Below are 18,817 nucleotides of genomic sequence, written 5' to 3'. Positions count from 1 at the left end.
TCTTTTGTTGTTATTTTCAGGAAACACATTTGTGTTACATAAACGTCCAAACACGGGCGTTATATAACGCCGTGTGCGTTGCCATCTCTCCGAGCAGAGAGACAAGCGCACATCGATGCCAAGGGGTCGGCCACCTTCCAAAGTGTTCTCTAAAAGCTCGGATAATGACATTAATTACACGGTGCGGCGTTATATTTAGAAGAGACGCAGTTCTTATTACACAGCAAACCCAAACAAGCATGTCTACCCACGTGTTCCTCTGACGTAGCGCAACCTTTCACCCCTGGTGAATGAGAGGAAAAGGAGAAGGAGGCAGGGGGCTGTCGGGACCCGGCTGTAATAACATACGCCGACGTAGCTGTAGATTCAGCTGTTCGGGCCCTTAATGGTATTGGGCTGTGTGTGTGTGTTGCTTTTTTAATTTTTTTAAAATTACAAAATTATTCGCCTGTAAAGAAAGGTGTTTTTTTTTTTTACTAAAGCTTGCGAGCTCTTCAAAGCGGAATCGGCGACATTGTTAGTACGACAGTATTAGTTATTTACTGGCATCTTCGTGAGTTTTTATTTCATTGTATGGGCTTGCTGATGGTAGTTACTAGTAGCCTCTGAGACTGTGTAGGCGTCTCGGGGGTAGGGGGGGGAGAGGGGAAAAAAGAGGAAAGACGAGAGCAGTTTGTTTAGGTTTTTTTTATTTTTTCCCCCCTGAGGATTGAGAAAAGGGCATACGGTTCCCGACAAGACCTGTGCCTGTTTCAGGAGTAATCGTTAGGGAGAGAGTTTTTTTTTTCTTCTTCTCTCGCTTTGCCATGAAGGCGAAACGCGGAGCTGTGGAATAGCACAAAGGAAGGAGGAGAGAGCACGGGGGCTCGGTCTTTGTCTTCCACCGGCGCTCTAGAATGAATGACAAGGCGGCGGAACCTCCGAGTGCCCGTGGTAAATCGGTGCTTCTTCATGGGCATTTATAGGTAGAGTAGTTAGCGGCTGTAGGCGTAGAGTAGATCTAGTTGGGACACGATCAGCGTTAATGCCACATCTGGGGCTTGCTCTGTTGTTTTTATCACAGTCCGGAACATCCCGTAGACTTCTTTTGAGTTGAGACGTGACACGCTTTTCGGATTCCTGGGGCGGAGATTCAGACCAAAAGTGAGAACTTGTGAATTTGCGTGACAGGCTTACCAGAGCAATATGGTATGTCATCACGAAACCCCGATAATGTGCTGCTAGATTTTAGATAAGAGCGCATCGCCGGCAGTTGAGCAGAGGCCGTTTCTGTCCATTGTTCTGACTTGACGGACGGACCACAGTTACACGTTGTCATAAGTTTTTTTTTTTATGTATACAAAAGAATATTTGTATTGGAAAGACAGAGACACGATCCCCTTACAACAGAATAGGTACAAAGCGTTTTTAATTTTCATCTGTTGCTATTATGGCCTACAGTTTGGGCTCACATAGGATATTATGGAGATACGTTTGCTTGCTCGTCGGCTGCAGCGTCATCGGTGAGTATCTTTCACAGTTACACTTTATATATAATATATTTTGTATATAAGGTCTGTATTAACAGCAGTTACTTTACAAGACGAAATAGAGCAACCAGTATCGGTTCTTTGTTCGTATCTTAAACCATGTTCCCCGTAACAATAGGTAGGATACCGCTTACACGTTGCTCGGATAAAACATTTGTATGACAGCAAATAACTTATTAAAATATAAATGGATGTGAACCGGATGAAAACCATCCATTATGAAAACACTGAAACTGCTGTGGTATCGTCTTAGTTTCAGAAAACAATTCTGAAAAAGAGCCCTTCATGGGGAGTTGTTATAATATGCATTGCGCCCTGAAATCCTCTGGGCTTTAGGAGAGATTTCCATAACAAAGGATCGTTAAATGTTAAACTGGGTTTGTGTACCTTCGTGGTTACAGGAACCCACTTTGTATCGTTTTAGACTCACTTGAAATGTAACACACTAACCTGAAGTGTTTGCTGTACGGACTAATAATGCTTAGGTTAAATACTTTGTGAAATTCAGGTTTTTGTTCAAAGCCGTCTGAGACAAGCGTTCAAAGCTGATTCTGAGTCAAGTTACGGCTCTTCTCCGTTGACTCCTACTTTTTAAATTAACATTTTGTATAATGATTTAAAAATGTCATTGTTCAAACCTTAATGTGCTGGGAGACTGTCGTTAGAGGCATATATTTTATGATGCCATAAACGTTGATTGTTCCTATTTGAACACACTGTAGCGCTGTCTGTTCTGAGCATGTCCTGTGGTGCTAGAGATGACTTTTCACCGCCTGATGAAGAGGAACTACAAAGCTCACTTCTTTGTTCCCATTGGTCTGTTAAAGTGTTAAGCTTTTGTTTAAATGCCCAAATGACAGTTTTAGCAAGTCTGTACAATAAACTTCGTTTTTGTTTTCTTTCTAAAAAAATACACAAAAGACTTTACAGCTTTTCTGAATCTGTAAGAGATGTCGAAACACTTTCGGAATGTAGTTTTTTTTTTCCCCACTGATGTGCTCATTCTTGCTTTAAAGCTTTTTAGCCTCTTCCCTCTTTGGTTTCTCGTTAACAGTGATGTAGGTGTTTATGTAATGGAAATCTTTGACTCACTTTGCATCTGCTGCTCCATCTTTAAAAAAATCTCAGTAACTGCATGGTATTGAATCTCTGCCACTCTGCCTCTATTACATTGTTGATCTCTTCATTAAATTAACTGTGGGATCTCAATACTTCAGACTAGGCTTTTAGGTGCTCTGTGGTCAACTGTACTTTTTAAATTGGTGAAGGCTTGGAATAATCATGTTCAAAAGACCTGAAGTGAAAACCTAATTGCATCCAACTAAGAAAATAACTAGGTGAACTGCTGAACTGACTAACGTGGGTTGGGGAAAAAGCGATTCTGGAAAGACCTCCAGGTGCTGAGTCTGAGACTCTTGCCCTGAAAGATGGAGATCATTCACATTGGTTTTCAAATGGGTTTCGAAGTGGGGAAGCTCTTATGTTGAGGTGATCAGAACAAGAGCTTTGTTTGCATCCTCTGGTGCTGTAACCCGAAACTTAAATGAATGAAGTGCCAGGCGAGATGTGTGTGTGTTGTGGTCTCATCGCTGCTTCTCTGTCCTGTTTTATCCATCCGTCCATTTTCAAACCACTTTATCCAGTGCAGCGGAAGTTGGAGCCTATCCCAGCAAGCAACAGGCGCAAGGCAGGACACTTCCTGGATGGCATGCCAGTCTGTTGCAGAGGTCACACAGGCACAAACACACATGCACGCGCGTACCTGGGACAATTTTCCAAGAAGCCAGTTATCCCACCAGCGTGTCTTTAGACTGTGGGAGGAAAACGGGGTCTGAAACCCATCTAAACGCATACAAGCTCCATGCGGATAGCACCCCAGGAATTGAACCCAGAGCCCTAGCTCTGCAAGGTAGCAATGCAAACTGCTGTGCCACTGTGCAGCATGGCCTGCGTTATTCTGACTTAAAACATCACCATCATCTCGAGCAATGGCTCCCCTGTACCTAACCTACTGTACATGCACCAATTATCTTTTTCCAGTCTGTGCTATTGCCCATCTATTCATCTTTATATAAAATGTGTTCTAATGCCTGCACACCCTGATTGGTCCCATTAAGCCAATGATGAGGTGGTTTATGTCATTTAAAGCCACATTGAATTGAAAAATGTCAGGGACACTATTTTGTTTCACATTGAAGACCAACTACAATAGTTGTATATGTGCATTTGTTCTTGATGTTACTTGTAGAGCTGTATCGGGTTACGTTTTGATCGTAAAAGTTTCTGATCAACATTTGAGCCTTATGTAGTTACTGTAAGATTTACAAATACCTGTTTTAATGAATTACTTGTGTTGAATCTAGCGAAGAAATAATGTGGAAGAGCACTCGTTTCCGATTGCAGTGAAACCAGATATGCATGTATCTGGTGGCATTGGTCAGTACAAATTTGTTAATGTTGATTATGGGAGAACAGTTAACCTGACATACATTAATAAAACACGATTTAAGCCCAGTCCACATTTTTGCAGGTTACATAAATGTTTGCATGATACTAAATGCAGACACTTGTAATTTAAGACTGTAAGCATCTTTTTCCTGTCATCTGGCACACATAATGTTAATTAACAAAAACAGTTAAATACAATAGCAAAGAAACCATAAAAGTGCCAAATTGGCCTGTTGGTTCTTTTCTTCAGCTGAGGGAGAACTAAGTAAGCTAAGCCATCAACTATTTAAATAATTGCAAATACAATGAAAATGCCACAGCACAATTGCTCAGTTAAAACTTAATGTAATTACTTGCCTTTAAGTTTTTTGAAACTTCTGTCCAACTCCGGGTGTAATAGCGATACACCCAGATTGCAATAAACGTTCCCAGTCCCACAGCTGCTGTTTATGAACTTGCCAGTCGTTACCACTGCCAAGGTAATCTTTTTTACAATGAAATTTGTGTGGTTTTCCCTTCCATGCAAATTAACATACAATTACATTTTGCTCAGCTAGGTCTAAACATCCAGTGTGAATCTCTGAAGTACTGAAAGAACCACTCTAGCCTGAGAGCACATTGTTATATTGCAAGCATTTCAATCATCCTGCAAGTGTTATACACTCCCAAAACGATATTGGTTTTCATTTCTTTTGACAAAACAGAGCTTCTGGTAATTTTGCTAGCCATGCTATAGCCTTAATGACCTAAAAATGTTTTTTTTTGTAAGCCTTTGTAAATTTAACAACATCGGTAGGAGATCTACGATGGGACTTTTATCACGTGACCTATCTGTTTTTTTTTATTTAAAAACGTCTATACTAAAAATATAGAAATACTGTTTCTCTGGTCATGGTGATCAGATTAGGGAAAATGAGCTGCATCCCATGAAGTGGCAGATGTTGTTTACCTCGTGATTTTGATGTTTCAAGCATTTGCAGTCCCCCCACTAGTGTTAAATTGATGAGGAGGTTGATTTATTTTGGGAGGGGGGTTCTTTTGTGCTCTCTGCATGGCAACACGGCTTTCACTGTTGCCCTCTGTCGTGTGGGGTGAAACAATAAGATAAAAATATTTGACAAGTACCCTTTATCATCTGTCACAATTAAATGATTGTGTAAGTGGAGTGTGCCTTTTGTATTGAGAAGAGAACTTTCGCCCTCATTGTTCTGCATATTTTTTTGTTTACTGCATAATCTTTTTTTCAAATACATCTGAATATAAAAGTAGCAGAGTTGTGCTGTTGCCGTCTTAAAAGCCACATTTATAGCTTTTAAAGGCCAAGACATTCAGTATAGTTTAATGGCAGAAAAAAAAGCCTGACTGAGTATTGTCTCTAGGAACAACAAAAAAGTAAAAAATTCCCAAAGCATGAATTAAAGTATCCAGAATTTCGACATTAAGAGGGTTGTATCTGCTTTTGGTTGTTTGTGTATATTAATAATAAGACTAACTGTAGTCCATTTGGGATTATTTTACTTAAGGTGCTGTACTATGACTTTTTACTTGTACTGTATGATGGTTATCAACCTCAAGATTAGTGTAAATATCTGGTTGTGAAGTCAAGTAATAGCAGTGTGACATGAACCAGAGGACACAAGTGGAAACTACATGGAAGTGCATTTAAAAACAAGAACTTGAATCACTTCTGTACACAAAGGGTATGCCATCAAGATACCTCTACAATATATAATTATATCATATCTGTAATTGAATTTGGTAAAAAATGGAACTGAAATGTTTTGTTAGTAAATCTACAAAGTAGATTTCCTCTGATTGTAGAAGGAACAATCGCACATTACCATGTAAATCCTCTTTAAACAATTGGAATCCTGCACTGGATAATCTGGCTATGATGAGTTTATGGAAAACTGGTATTTATAGGCACATGCACAGTCTTAAGTGCTATACAGTACATAATTGACCAGACAGAAATGGCTATGTTAAGAATATTTTATACATTACTTGCATGATTTTGTTTGATATTAAAATGTATTATAGCTTCTGTTATCAGCGTTGGCTTTCTGCTAAAAGAAGCCTTGGCAGGCTTCTTGAAGCTTTAGCCAGTTATGGCCTTTGCATTATTTATTCTTTATAGGTGACAAAAGACCGTGGGGAAAATGCTCTTGACTTGTGTAGGTATGTCGTTTGTTGATGTTCAATTTTCAGAGTTTTAATGTAACTAATCAAAATTTAATTTTGGGCAGAGTGCTGGCTCTGTGGCTTAGGATCTGCGCCTGTGGCTAGAAGGTTGCCGGTTCAAAAACAAATACTCTGCTGGGCCCCTGAGCAAGGCCCTTATCCCCAGCTGCTCCAGGGGCGCTGTATAAATGGCTGACCCTTCGCTCTGACCCCAAGCTTCTCTCTCCCCATCTGTCTGTCTCATGGAGAGCAAGTTGGGGCTATGCGAAAACACAAATTCCTTATACAAGAAATTGTATATGGCCAATAAAGTGATCTTATCTTATGTCATTTAATTCTGTGATTTGAAGATATTGCTTCTTACTGTGCGAGTCTTTTTTTATTGTTCTCTGGTTGTGATATTTTGGTATTGGATTGTAAGGGCTGTGTTATGTGTGCTGCTATGCTTTATTTAAGGCAGAGTTACCTTACGTGTATGAAATGACCAAATGTACCACATCGCTGTGCTTGTGAGGTTGTATATATAAAAGGCGCTTGGGTTCACTGGTTTTAATCATACCACAACACTACAGCCTTTCAATGTGATAGAGAATGCACTTTGGAAAATCTGGTTGCTGGGACGATCAGGATTCATCCATTCACCCTTCATTTCTGTAGTCCAGGAGCTTCATCTGCTGACAGTAAGCAAATGTGACTTAAAATCTTAGTCAGTGACATGGTTGTAGGACCCCAGTAGGGAACACCTGAGTGATCACTCAGTGAACAGTTTCTCTGAGCAGATCTTGGAGGAACTATCTGGATAATTACAGTAAATAAAAATATTTAACACTTCATGTACTGTATTTAGCAAGGTGTGTATGAATGTTGGTATAGAAACATCTTATTTTATACAGGTCAAGTTCCTGTAGTGGAGCTAACATTTGTTTTTTGTTTTTTTCAGTTAAGGTTGTTGTTGTTTTTTTGCTGACATGGACAGACGAGTCAAACTCAGCTTGGAGCCGTGTTCTGGGGTTTCACAGTTGGGGAAGTTTCAGTTTCACTTTTCACAGAAGAAAGTACCTTATGTTACTGTACGTGCAGGATTCCCCTACCGATGCAAATGTCTAATACACAAAGAATGCAGATAAAATTCCCCTAAACCTTAGTTATTTTATTTGATATTGTTTAGTTGCTTTTGATTTAATTCAGTTAGATTGGAGTTTTTTTGGATTTAGTGTCCTAATGTAAAAGGTGCATGCTTGCTAGAAGCTCTTGAAGTGATTTTGCTATTTTTTACATGGGGGGGGTAATAGTGTGTAATTTCCCATTTCCTAAAAATGTTTCAAAACTCTTTAGTAAAATCAATTTTAGTAGGATTAGCTCTGACATTCTCTGCTTTTGATTTTTATGTTTCTTTATTCAAAAGCCGAAAGGAGCTGAAATGTTCAATCTTGTTGCATTGTAGCTGTCAAAAGCATTCGAAACTGTTCGTTGCTTTTATAATTAAAACCTAAGTGTTGTTTCGGTAATCCATTTTTCTGTATTATATCAACCTTAATCCCTATGTTTTCTTTAGGGAAATTGTTTTTTTTTTAAGCAAATGTCAAATTCCCCAAGACTTCCATGAGTGATGTTGCAAACCTAAGATTTGGTCTGTCACATTTTTTGATTGCCATTGCACAAACTATGTCAGCAGTATCTCAGGGTCGCTGCTTTCAGGAATGAAGATATTCAGTGCTGTTTTTCTTCTTTGATGCTGACGTTGTCGTAAAATTCTTTATTGTATGCACTTCTGGCTCTGTATGTTCAATATGTCAGTGTCAGTATCTAATCTAGACGCACGTAGGCTCTATATGATCATTGCTATCCCCGAAGAATACAGAGCTATTCCTTTTTAAAAATTGACAAGGGTTTTCTCCTATAGGTTAAAAAAGCAAGCTTCAGGTAGTCGTGAGTTGAGCTGTTCCTTTTTAGATGTGATGGAGGAACTTCACAAAGTGTTTTGTATATTGCCTTGTTAATCTTGGTGTATTTAGCATGTGTATTTGACAGGGTACAGGTTTGTCTTGTTCCAAGGACAGAACACAGGAGCCATCAGAAACTTGCTCATAGTACTGTAATTTGCCACAAGTCCATGTCAGATTTGTAATATAAACCAGAACATTTCCAGTCCGGGTAAGAGATAAAAACAGCTCTAGAAATCCTCAGTGTAACTTGCCACAAACTTATTAACCGACTGGTGAGGGAATGGTTTTAAAAATCTGTTTTGTAGAACCACTAGTACCATGTATTTTAAGCAAGCAGAGGAAAAAGTTTTATGCGCATTTGAGTTCAATGGTGCAAAAAGGCTGAATATTTTTCACAAAGAAACTTAGATTTAATTTGCGTTTTTTTTCTGCTTAACAGGCTAGTTTTTTGACCATCCTTATCTATGATTTTCTATAAAAACTACCATTGAAAACCCACCCTAATTATATTTCTGAAGCACTTTAGTGCTATCCTGTAGTGTAATAAACATAAGCTAGGGATAAGATGATAGATTTTCTAGCTATAAAGCACTTCATTCTTCATCTTAACAGCTTTTTTTTCTTATGAGTTAGTGTTATATATTGAGAACATAAGGTTTCCAAATGTGAGGCTGTTTGGCCCATCTAGGTCATCTGTTCGATAGCATATTCTTCTATAGTGATTCAGAGGGTCTCATTCAGGTGTTCCTTGAAATAATTCGGGGTTCTGCTTTAACATGATGATTGGATAGTTGATGACAGGGTGTGGGTTTTTACATAGACATTCAGTAAATTAATGATTTTGTCTACAGATTTCATAGAATATTGTATTCCTGGAATTCTTAGTCTTTCATGCCAATATCTTTTTAAAATTTGCATTTATATAATACCTTCCTGCCATTTGTGATTGCCAGATTGTAAGCCGGCAGTTGTCCAAATGACGCTAGTTCGCATTTACCTTCTTTCAGCAACAATCTGTTCCTTATGAGCGAAATGTGAGGCCTGTAAATCTGCAGATGTACTTTTTTGGTTTATCTGGAATATCTAAGGACCTCTCACCTAGCAGTTTTCTCATTTTACCCAGAATACCAGTCTATCTTTTCTGTCAGGAATTGTCTTTGAATGTTATTAGGATTCCAAAAGTTATATTCCAGAAATAATCTGCATTTAGATTTTTTGCTTCGTATATAATATATAAACATTGTAAAAAAACATTGTAATTTTTTTCTGCTTGGATTAATGTATAGGTGAATTGTTTTTATTGCTTGATATTGCTTCACAGAAATCACGTTGCAAAGTTAATCACATTTTTGCTTTATTAATAGGATGCATGGCTGATTAAAACTCCAACTCTAATCCAGACTTTCATTAGGAAGCATTGAAATTCTTTTTTTTGTCTTATTTAGGAAATGCAGTTCATGCGGATCACAATGAAAATGTATATGTTCCTGGTATTTCAAATGGTAAGTAATTTCTAGTTATGTTCTTGGGGCTTGTAAATGTCATGCGATGTTTCACATGGTAATATTGAGTTCTGATAGCTATTACATAAAGTGATTTGAATAGAAAAACACATTTGCATTACACCTAATATGCACATTATTAACTACAGAAACCCTGAAAAGGTAGTTTTTAACTAAATGCATGAGCATATTTCCTGTTTTAAAATTATAGTTCAAAATACGGTTTGATTTTTAAACTGTTATATTGTGAGTGTTCCCTACTGGTCCCACTAACACCTTCCAGGGGCAATAGTTTTTCCCAGGAGGTCTCCCATCCAGGTACTGGCCAGGCTCACACCTGCGGAGCTTCAGTGAGCTGCCAGTTTTGAGTTACAGGGTGATATAGGAGCTGGCTAAATTTAAAAGAGACCTAAAATTAAAAAAAAAAAATTGGTTATCCATTTTGTATGATTTTGTTACATTTCTAAAGCTGCCAGTAGTTTTCAATCTGCTGTATTATATGCCACTCATGTTTCCAATAAACGTTTTTATTTTGTTACGATTGCCTGTGTTACAAGTATGCAATTTTAGTTCTACCCATGGCTATTTCTTCACCTTCACAAGAGCTCTTGTTGGTGTCAGTCCATCAGTTTGTATTTCATGGAGTGCTTCTCATTTTTAAGTTGAATGAATTGTTTGCTGTAGGGTTAAGGTTCAGGAGGGCAAACGTAATAATACAAACAATGATGGATTGACATAAACCTGAGTAAACCTTTCAGCTGAGACGGTATGTTCAGACTGCAAGTGTTTCTCAATACCAGGGAGGAGCTGGCTGCCTTCATAAACTATCAGGAACCCTTGCTAAAGTGCCATCTATCAAACAGCATAAAACAGACATTTGTCAAAATCACAGTTTTATTTCATTGGATTAACAAGATCCTCAAGACTAATTCAATCCAGACAATGCTTAAATGTCTGCGAGATTATATCAAACATGTATGGACAGAAATAATTACCAAGCCATGACCAGCATGGTAGACAATCTGTACTTTAACTGTAATCTGTATGTTAAGTTGTCATACAGACTGATAGAAATTGTCAGTCTATTAACTCGCTATGCTACCAGTTCAAATTTGACAATTGCCAATGAGCATGGTCTTTCTTAACCGTGAGGGGGAAAAATTACAACCATTCATGCAGGATGCCTCTGTTTGTCAGAGGTTTGGGGGGAAACTTTATTTTTCCCAGACATTTCTTTGCAGAATGGTCCCAATGGAGTAATGCTTAGGCTCACAATGAGCAGGCAGTGGGTGTATGTGAAATTACACTTTTACATTAATCGGGTGTAAACGTTTTCTTTATTGGAATCACACGCCGACTGGCAAGCGTGGACTGGTTGTTGGGCTAGTGCAGAAGATTTATAAACCTGCTGCTTTGCGTTTTCCCCTGAGCCAGGGGTCTCAGACTCATTTCATGGGGAGGAGGAGAGCGTGTTCTGACTTGAGTTCCAAATTCAGCAGTCGAACACTAAGCCTAATTATCTTCATACTTGGACATTTCCTGGCTTTCTTAAAAAGTCTTTTACAGTCGATTACTCAATTCATTCACATCATTAAAAGCACGGATACGTGTGAAACGTCAAACGCTTCCGAGCCTGGCTAGAAGTACTGTATTACAATTATGCAGTTCATTCAATAATCAGATCAACTGGCTCTGGCAGAACAGAAACCAGAAGACGCTAGGCCCTCCAGGAATTATCCGAGGCCCCGGCTGTATGTTGAAATAGATATTCTTGAAAAAAAGCTGTAACACCTGCTTATTTTACAGGGTTTCACATTTCTTGCTTGGCTTACTAAGAGGAGAGCTGGGTTTTCTGTGCTATTCTTGGAGGAGGTTATTTTAGTCTTTTTAGCACCTCAAAAGTAAACTTTAATGATTTTATTTTGTGGTTTTCACTAAGGGTAAGGTAATACTGCTTTTTGTGACCTAGTAGTCAGTGGAGAATTCAGCCGAAGCCGGTTACCTTTATATCGTTAATAAATAAAAGTGAACTTCTGTAAAAGGACTGCCATTTGCTGTAAATACGCATGATTGTTTGATATGGTGTTCTTTGATTGCAGTGTGCGGAGATGTGGCCGAACAGATCAGAGCATCAAGTGGTGTTATCACAAGTCCCGGCTGGCCCTTTGAGTATCCGTCTAGAATCAACTGCAGTTGGAACATCAGAGCTAACCCAGGAGAGATCATCACTATTAGGTATTTGTTTGTTTTCAGGAGTTTCTTGCTAAAATATTCTTAAAATAAGTTGTCTTTCCCATAACAACTTGCTATGTCTATTTGATCATGTGTATTTTTTCATCATCAGTCTAATGCTATTAGACTGACACTGTTGTCACTGAATACCAAATGGACAATTATACATGTAAAAAAAAGTGCATTTGTAGATCTGCTTTGTGATTTTGTCTGAAAAGGGGAACTAAGTTGACTCTAAATACCTTTGGATGGTAGTCTGATATGATGCAGTAACTGCTCTAGTTGACAAATATTAACGTTGTAATTGTGAATGACCAGGAAAAAGAAAAACTTTTTATCTTGTGTAAGAGACTAAGAATCTCTCTTCTAATTGAGTATATTATAAAAATCCAGTTATTGCTTTAGATCACTGTGATTTTTACAGGTTTTATATGTATTCATATATATATATACTGTAGTTCCTTCACATGTATACATTTTAGATTCAATTCTAGGAATGAGACAAATCTATAACCATACTAATAGATCCACACAGTTAAACTTCTTTCCAAGATCATATTTTACCTCTTGGTTTTTAATCCGTCAGTCGTTAGGCTTAAAATATTTTCTTGCAGTTTTTTTTTCTTTGCAAGCCCCTTAAAGTGAATATACCACCCAGTTTAAAAACTCCCGAGCTTGTATTTGTTTCTCCTCAGAGTGGTGTGTTGATTAATACCATATGGGATTTAGTTTTCAGGATTTTGAGATCCAGAGCTCACGCAGATGTGGGTCCGACTGGATTTCTATAGGGACATCCAAGAATCTTGATGGCTATCGGGCCTGTGGGTCCTCCATTCCAGCTCCATACATCTCGTCCCAGGACCACGTCTGGATCAAGTTTCATTCTGACGACAGCCAAACCGGAAAAGGTTTTAGGCTGTCATACATAACAGGTAGATCTCAACTGGTTATATCTTGAGTGGCACCGTTTTTCTGATTTTATTCATGTTTTTAGCAGTATTGGTAGCATTGCAAGTAAATAACCATTTTTTTGCAACATTTTTTTTAATTCCTCTATCTGTTGAGCAAGTATAATGGTTGATAGTTTTCAAAATAATCATTAACTTGAAGTGGCCAAAGCAGACTGATCTAGACTAGTCTCACAAGGACGTCTGGTCTGTGACACGCATGTTGTTGTCCGATACATTGATTTGCCGTATGAGCCAACTGGCAGTTTCTCTGTCTTTATAGTTTTGAGACTGGCCATAAATTACGCTGTTTTCAATTTTAGGAAAATCGGAAGAGATCAGCTGTGATTCCGACCAGTTTCACTGCGCAAATGGAAAATGCATCCCTGAATCTTGGAAGTGCAACACAATGGACGAATGTGGCGATAACTCAGATGAAGAGCTGTGCTTGCAACCCAACCCCTCAGCTGCCTTCTCCTTCCAGCCCTGTGCCTTTAACCAGTTTCCTTGTCTTTCTCGCTACACCAGAGTATACACCTGCCTTCCAGAATCTTTGAAGTGTGACGGCAGCATTGACTGCCAGGACTTGGGGGATGAGATTGACTGTGATGTCCCCACTTGCGGGGAGCTGCTTAGAAACTTCTATGGTACCTTCAGCTCTCCCAACTACCCCGACTTTTACCCACCTGGGAGCAACTGCACCTGGCTCATTGACACAGGTGACCACCGGAAAGTTATCTTGCGCTTCATGGACTTCAAGCTCGACGGCACAGGTTACGGAGACTACGTCAAAGTGTACGACGGGCTGGAGGAGAATCCTCGCCGCCTGCTGCGGGTTTTGACCGCGTTCGATTCGAGGGCTCCGGTAGCGGTGGTATCTTCGTCGGGGCAGATCCGCGTTCATTTCTACGCGGACAAGATCAACGCGGCCCGCGGGTTCAATGTGACCTACCAGGTGGATGGCTTCTGCTTGCCCTGGGAGATCCCTTGTGGGGGGAACTGGGGCTGCTACACGGAGCAGCAGCGCTGCGATGGCTACTGGCACTGCCCTAATGGAAGGGACGAGGTGAACTGCAGCACGTGCCAGGAAGACGAGTTCCCCTGCTCCAGGAATGGCGCGTGCTACCCGCACTCCGACCGCTGCAACTATCAGAACCGGTGCCCGAATGGCTCAGATGAGAAGAACTGCTTTTTCTGCCAGCCGGGGAACTTCCACTGCAAGAACAACCGCTGCGTGTTTGAGAGCTGGGTGTGCGATGCGCAGGACGACTGTGGGGACAGCAGCGATGAGGAAAACTGCCCGGTGATTGTCCCCACTCGGGTGATCACGGCAGCTGTCATTGGGAGCCTCATCTGCGGCCTGCTGCTGGTCATAGCCCTTGGCTGCACCTGCAAGCTTTATTCCTTAAGGATGTTTGAACGCAGGTACACACAGGAAAAAAGATTGATTTTACTTTTTTTGTCATACATCATCTTTTGACCCCTATGCATATATCCTTTTGAAACTTTCCTTCTGCTTGAAGTTTACTTGATAGACCTAGAATGTATTAGAATATTTTGAATGGTTATTTTAATATATAGCATTCACAGATGGTATGCGGGCGTTTTTTATATTTTTGGTTTGGATTTACTCTTTGCTTTGAGCTATATAGAAACATTTAATCAGGGACTTAAATGAACCTAGTCATGAATACACTTCAACTGGAGCTGAGTTTTATAGGGAACAATCTAGGGGGAAATCCTAGAGAATTATTTGTCTAATCTTATGTACCATGGCAAGACTGATTTTTTTAATATCCTTAGATTCTATTTTAGGTTTCACATTTTTTTTCGACTAAGTCCTTTCTGATTTGCACTTATCTCCTTTTAGATCGTTCGAGACCCAGTTGTCCAGAGTGGAGGCTGAGCTGCTGAGAAGGGAAGCACCCCCATCTTATGGCCAGCTGATTGCTCAGGGTTTGATACCTCCAGTAGAGGATTTCCCTGTGTGTTCGGCAAATCAGGTTAGTACAAGAACAGGCGCTGTTTCTGGGAGCAAATTGTATGGCAGAAAACATGCATATGAAAACCAAAACTTATTAGACTATAGTTTATTTTTTGGTTCTTTCTCACCTTTCTGTTGAGATGCTGTTCTGTCAGGTGCTACTTAAAGCACTCGTGTTTGAACACCCAAAAAAGCTTTTCAGTTAAACATTTAAAAGTTTGTCAATAAAAGGGCTGTATTACCATTAAGTTTTTTTTTTTCCTAGGCATCCGTTTTGGAAAACCTTAGACTAGCAGTACGTTCCCAGCTTGGATTCACTTCAATCCGGCTTCCAACATCGGGGAGAAATAGTAACATCTGGAGACGCCTCTTCAACTTCACAAGGTCTCGCCGCTCGGGATCGCTGGCCTTGGTGTCTGCAGATGAAGGTGCTGGCAACAGCAGCACGGCCCATGAGGCTGAAAGGATTGGCCCCCAGAGGGGGCTCCTCCCCCTCGATTCTGATGACACGGACACGGAAGGCGACAGGCGCGACATGCCGGGTGCGGTCGGGGGTCTCGTTGCCCCACTACCTCAGAAGGTCGCGCCGGTGTCAGCGGTGGAGGCCATCGTCTCGGTCTCGGTGAGCTCGAGCCGGCAAGCGAGCAGGGATCCCGCGGAGAGCGCGAGGGAAGCCGGGACGGCGGAGCCCCGGTGTGCCGCCCCGGGGAGAAACCAGCTTTCCAGCGCCCTCAGCCGAGTGACCCGCAGTCTCCGCTGGGTCCGTTTCTCGCTGGGCAGATCCAGCTCGGCCAGCCAGAGCCAGAGCCCCCTGCGACACCTCGACCACGCGAGCGGCGGGAGAGAAGATGACGACGACGTGGAGCTGCTGATTCCCGCCTCCGATGCGGCGTCGGACAGTGACTTGAGTGAGTGTTCTAGGCCTCTGCTAGAACCCACACCAGAGCACGGGCGCGCGCCGGTACAGCCCACAGCACCTCGGGCTCGGCCCCCAAGTAGAGACGGACCCTGTGAACATTGCGGCATGGTCCACACAGCTCAGATTCCCGATGCCTGCTTGGAAGCCACAGTCAAAACTGAAACAAGTGATGATGAGGCATTGCTGCTTTGTTAGGTACTATACTAAAATCTGGGCACGATATAACTTTGGGCCCGGTGGAAGCTTGCCATGTTTTTATTTTTTGTCTTTGGATTTAACGTGTTATAAAACTACGGCGTAAAAGTTGCCTGTAGTTGCATACTCGTCAGTACGTGTGCTCCCCAAAATTGTATGTATTTTCAAGTTCACTGAAAAGGTGAAGCGATTATAAACATAACCCTTTAGGGAGGAGATGACGCCACATTCTAACCTAAGGAGTGTGAAATGAGATCTTTTGAAGACTGCACTTCTGATTTATGTTATACATAAGCAATGGTCAGCTACAATTTAAATGAAGAATGAAATGCAACCACAGAACATGCAGCTTGTCTTCTTTTACTTAAATGCATACATGTATGGAGAGGTATATGTATGAGGACGTTGAGAACACAATTGGACACATTTCACTCCAGATGACTTAAAAAAAAGATCTTAAAATGATCTCGGGCCTAAGCAAAGCTTAATAGTTGAATTATTATATTGTTTAACCTACTTTTATTATTTAAATGTTGTATTTATATGGTTTTCAGCCTCAAGTATTGTTTCAATTTTCAAAATACACCGCCTGCCTGTAAAGGGGAATGCACTAACACTGGCTTACCATTTAATGGTAACACACTTATTTGAATATTCTCCCCATTACACACCCTGGAATGGTACAAAGCTATTTTTACATGTGTAAACATGGAGTTTAGATTTTTATTTATCAATAAGGACAACAAGTGGGATAAAGAATGATGTGTAACATTCACTACTGTTTATTTATTGTTTCATTACTGTTTTGGTAATTAAATATTTTGGTACTGAGCGTGTACAATTTTACTTTTGGTAGATGTTATTTGAGAAGCATGTTAATGTCTTGTGCATTTCTGTTAAGTGATATGCTGTTATTAAAAGGTGTTTACTGAAATGAGAAAAAATAAAAGTCTAAATTATGATGCTTGTCTTATTACACTCAGTTTGTAAACCTCTTAGTTTCATCTTGTTTTCACATTCAAATAAATACTGCCAGTTTTTTTTAATTGGGGATGCACTGGCCAATCATATGCAGAGATCAAAGCACTTCATTGTTTACTGGGTTGTCATCAGTGTAATCATATTTCTTGAAAATATTCTGCTTCAGAAAGTAACTGTAGTTTTCTTTTAAAAGAAACTGCTCACCCTTTTTGATTTGCCGAGTTTGTTGTTTGGTTGCACCTGCTCCTAAATCACTTGTCTCCATCACCACACTGTGACATTGCAGCACTTGAAAAGACTTGTTAATGATAACCTTGTATCTGTCAGAAGTGTTTCTTGTATTCTCACCATCAATATTGCTTTTTGTTTTATGACCAAACAGAAAGTTGATATTGCTTCAATTATACATAGACTCCCAGCTGAGGATGTTTCTACAAGAACTGCCCCGAATTGTTGAAATACAAAGGAGGCAACACTAGCCGGCACTGTCTGTTGGTTGATATTGAGCTTTAGAGAAAGAATCCGATCAGTGAACTGCATTCATCAGTCAAGAGTCTTGGGAGCTCCCTGCAAAGCAGATAGCCCTGGCAAGCAATACATTTTTTGATTTGAGGAGCATGTGGTACTACATCTTTGATCAGAAGACTCAAGATTTTAACCCTGTTCAACTGGTGCTATATGCAGCTTAGTCCACCTCTCCATTACCCATTACAGGGTTTCATCCAACCATTTTGTAGCCACTTTATCCAATCCAGGGTCATGAGGGAGCAGGAGCTTATTCCAGCAAGCAAGAGGCACAGGACGGGATACACCCTGTTATGGGATGCCAGTCCATTGCAGAGCACACATACACAGTTGCACCTGGGCCAGTTTTCCCGGAATTAACCTACAGTCTTGGACAGTGGGAGGACACCAGGATATCTGGAGGAAACTCACTCAAACATGGAGACAAACGCACAGGTAGCACCCAGCGCTGTGAGGCAGCAGCTAACTACTGTGCCTCCCCCGGAGTTTTCAGTGTTCGATGAAATTTTTCGATGTTTTGTCCCTTTGATGTTTGATAGGAATTGCAGTTACTTAGAGTACTTTATGGAAGATGTTCGAATAGTGAAACTCGGAAGATAGGGAGATCCTGGCTATGACTTTCACCCTAGTCAGAAGCGACCAACAACGTTGTGCAGGGGTCAGATACGCACATCTTCTGCTCCTTCACGGTTGCCAAGCAATTGTGCGAGTTTTCTTCTGCGCCCCCTACCGTCTTCACCAAGCGACAGATCCCCCTGCAGTCCCTTCACACAGGAGGGAGACTACAAGCGCTTTGTCAGATTGTGTGATCTGCTCTAAACTTTAATCAATACAGCGCATCATGGCAGTGTTTTGAACGGGAAAAGCCTCAATGAAAAAATAAAATCAAGCCGTTTCTGAGGATGAACGTAAATATCCACAAACAAACAGCTAGCATTTTAATAATAAGAATTAATAATAATTGCTTACACTTATATAGCGCTTTTCTGGACACTCCACTCAAAGCGCTATACAGGTAATGGGGACTCCCCTTCACCACCACCAATGTGCAGCCTCACCTGGATGATGCGACGGCAGCCATAGTGCGCCAGAACGCTCACCACACATCAGCTATCAGTGGGGAGGAGAGCAGAGTAATGTAGCCAATTCATAGAGGGGGATTATTAGGAGGCCATGACTGGTGAGGGCCAATGGGAAATTTGGCCAGGACACCGGGGTTACACCCCTACTCTTTTCGAGAAGCGCCCTGGGATTTTTAATGACCACAGAGAGTCAGGACCTCGGTTTTACGTCTCATCCGAAGGACGGCGCCTGTTTAAAGTATAGTGTCCCCGTCACTATACTGGGGCATTAGGACCCACATGGACCGCACTTTAAATATGATCTGAAAATACTTTTCCTCCGTCTTTGAGCGAACATGAAATATAT

General features: G+C 40.7%; 1 protein-coding gene across 1 annotated transcript; it reads left to right on the top strand.

Annotated features, from left to right (window-relative positions):
• Positions 1-293: 293 nt before the first annotated feature.
• Positions 294-16,845, top strand: lrp12 (low density lipoprotein receptor-related protein 12). Its single transcript, XM_015358191.2, has 7 exons — positions 294-1,502; positions 9,550-9,606; positions 11,706-11,841; positions 12,568-12,770; positions 13,109-14,210; positions 14,656-14,788; positions 15,035-16,845. The coding sequence occupies exons 1-7, from the start codon at positions 1,430-1,432 to the stop codon at positions 15,881-15,883; spliced, it is 2,553 nt and encodes an 850-aa protein (XP_015213677.1). The 5' UTR covers positions 294-1,429; the 3' UTR covers positions 15,884-16,845.
• Positions 16,846-18,817: the final 1,972 nt, after the last annotated feature.

This window comes from Lepisosteus oculatus, chromosome 10, assembly GCF_040954835.1.
Source record: "Lepisosteus oculatus isolate fLepOcu1 chromosome 10, fLepOcu1.hap2, whole genome shotgun sequence".
Taxonomy (NCBI): domain Eukaryota; kingdom Metazoa; phylum Chordata; class Actinopteri; order Semionotiformes; family Lepisosteidae; genus Lepisosteus; species Lepisosteus oculatus.
The sequence above is the reverse complement of the archived record's forward strand: the minus strand, read 5'-3'. Positions and strand labels throughout refer to the sequence as shown.

Coding starts and splice junctions, on each gene's coding strand:
- lrp12 (XM_015358191.2), top strand. CDS start 1,430: ATGGCCTACAGTTTGGGCTCACATAGGATATTATGGAGATACGTTTGC. Junction 11,842..12,567: donor GGAGAGATCATCACTATTAG/GTATTTGTTTGT, acceptor TATGGGATTTAG/TTTTCAGGATTTTGAGATCC. Junction 14,789..15,034: donor CTGTGTGTTCGGCAAATCAG/GTTAGTACAAGA, acceptor TTTTTTTCCTAG/GCATCCGTTTTGGAAAACCT.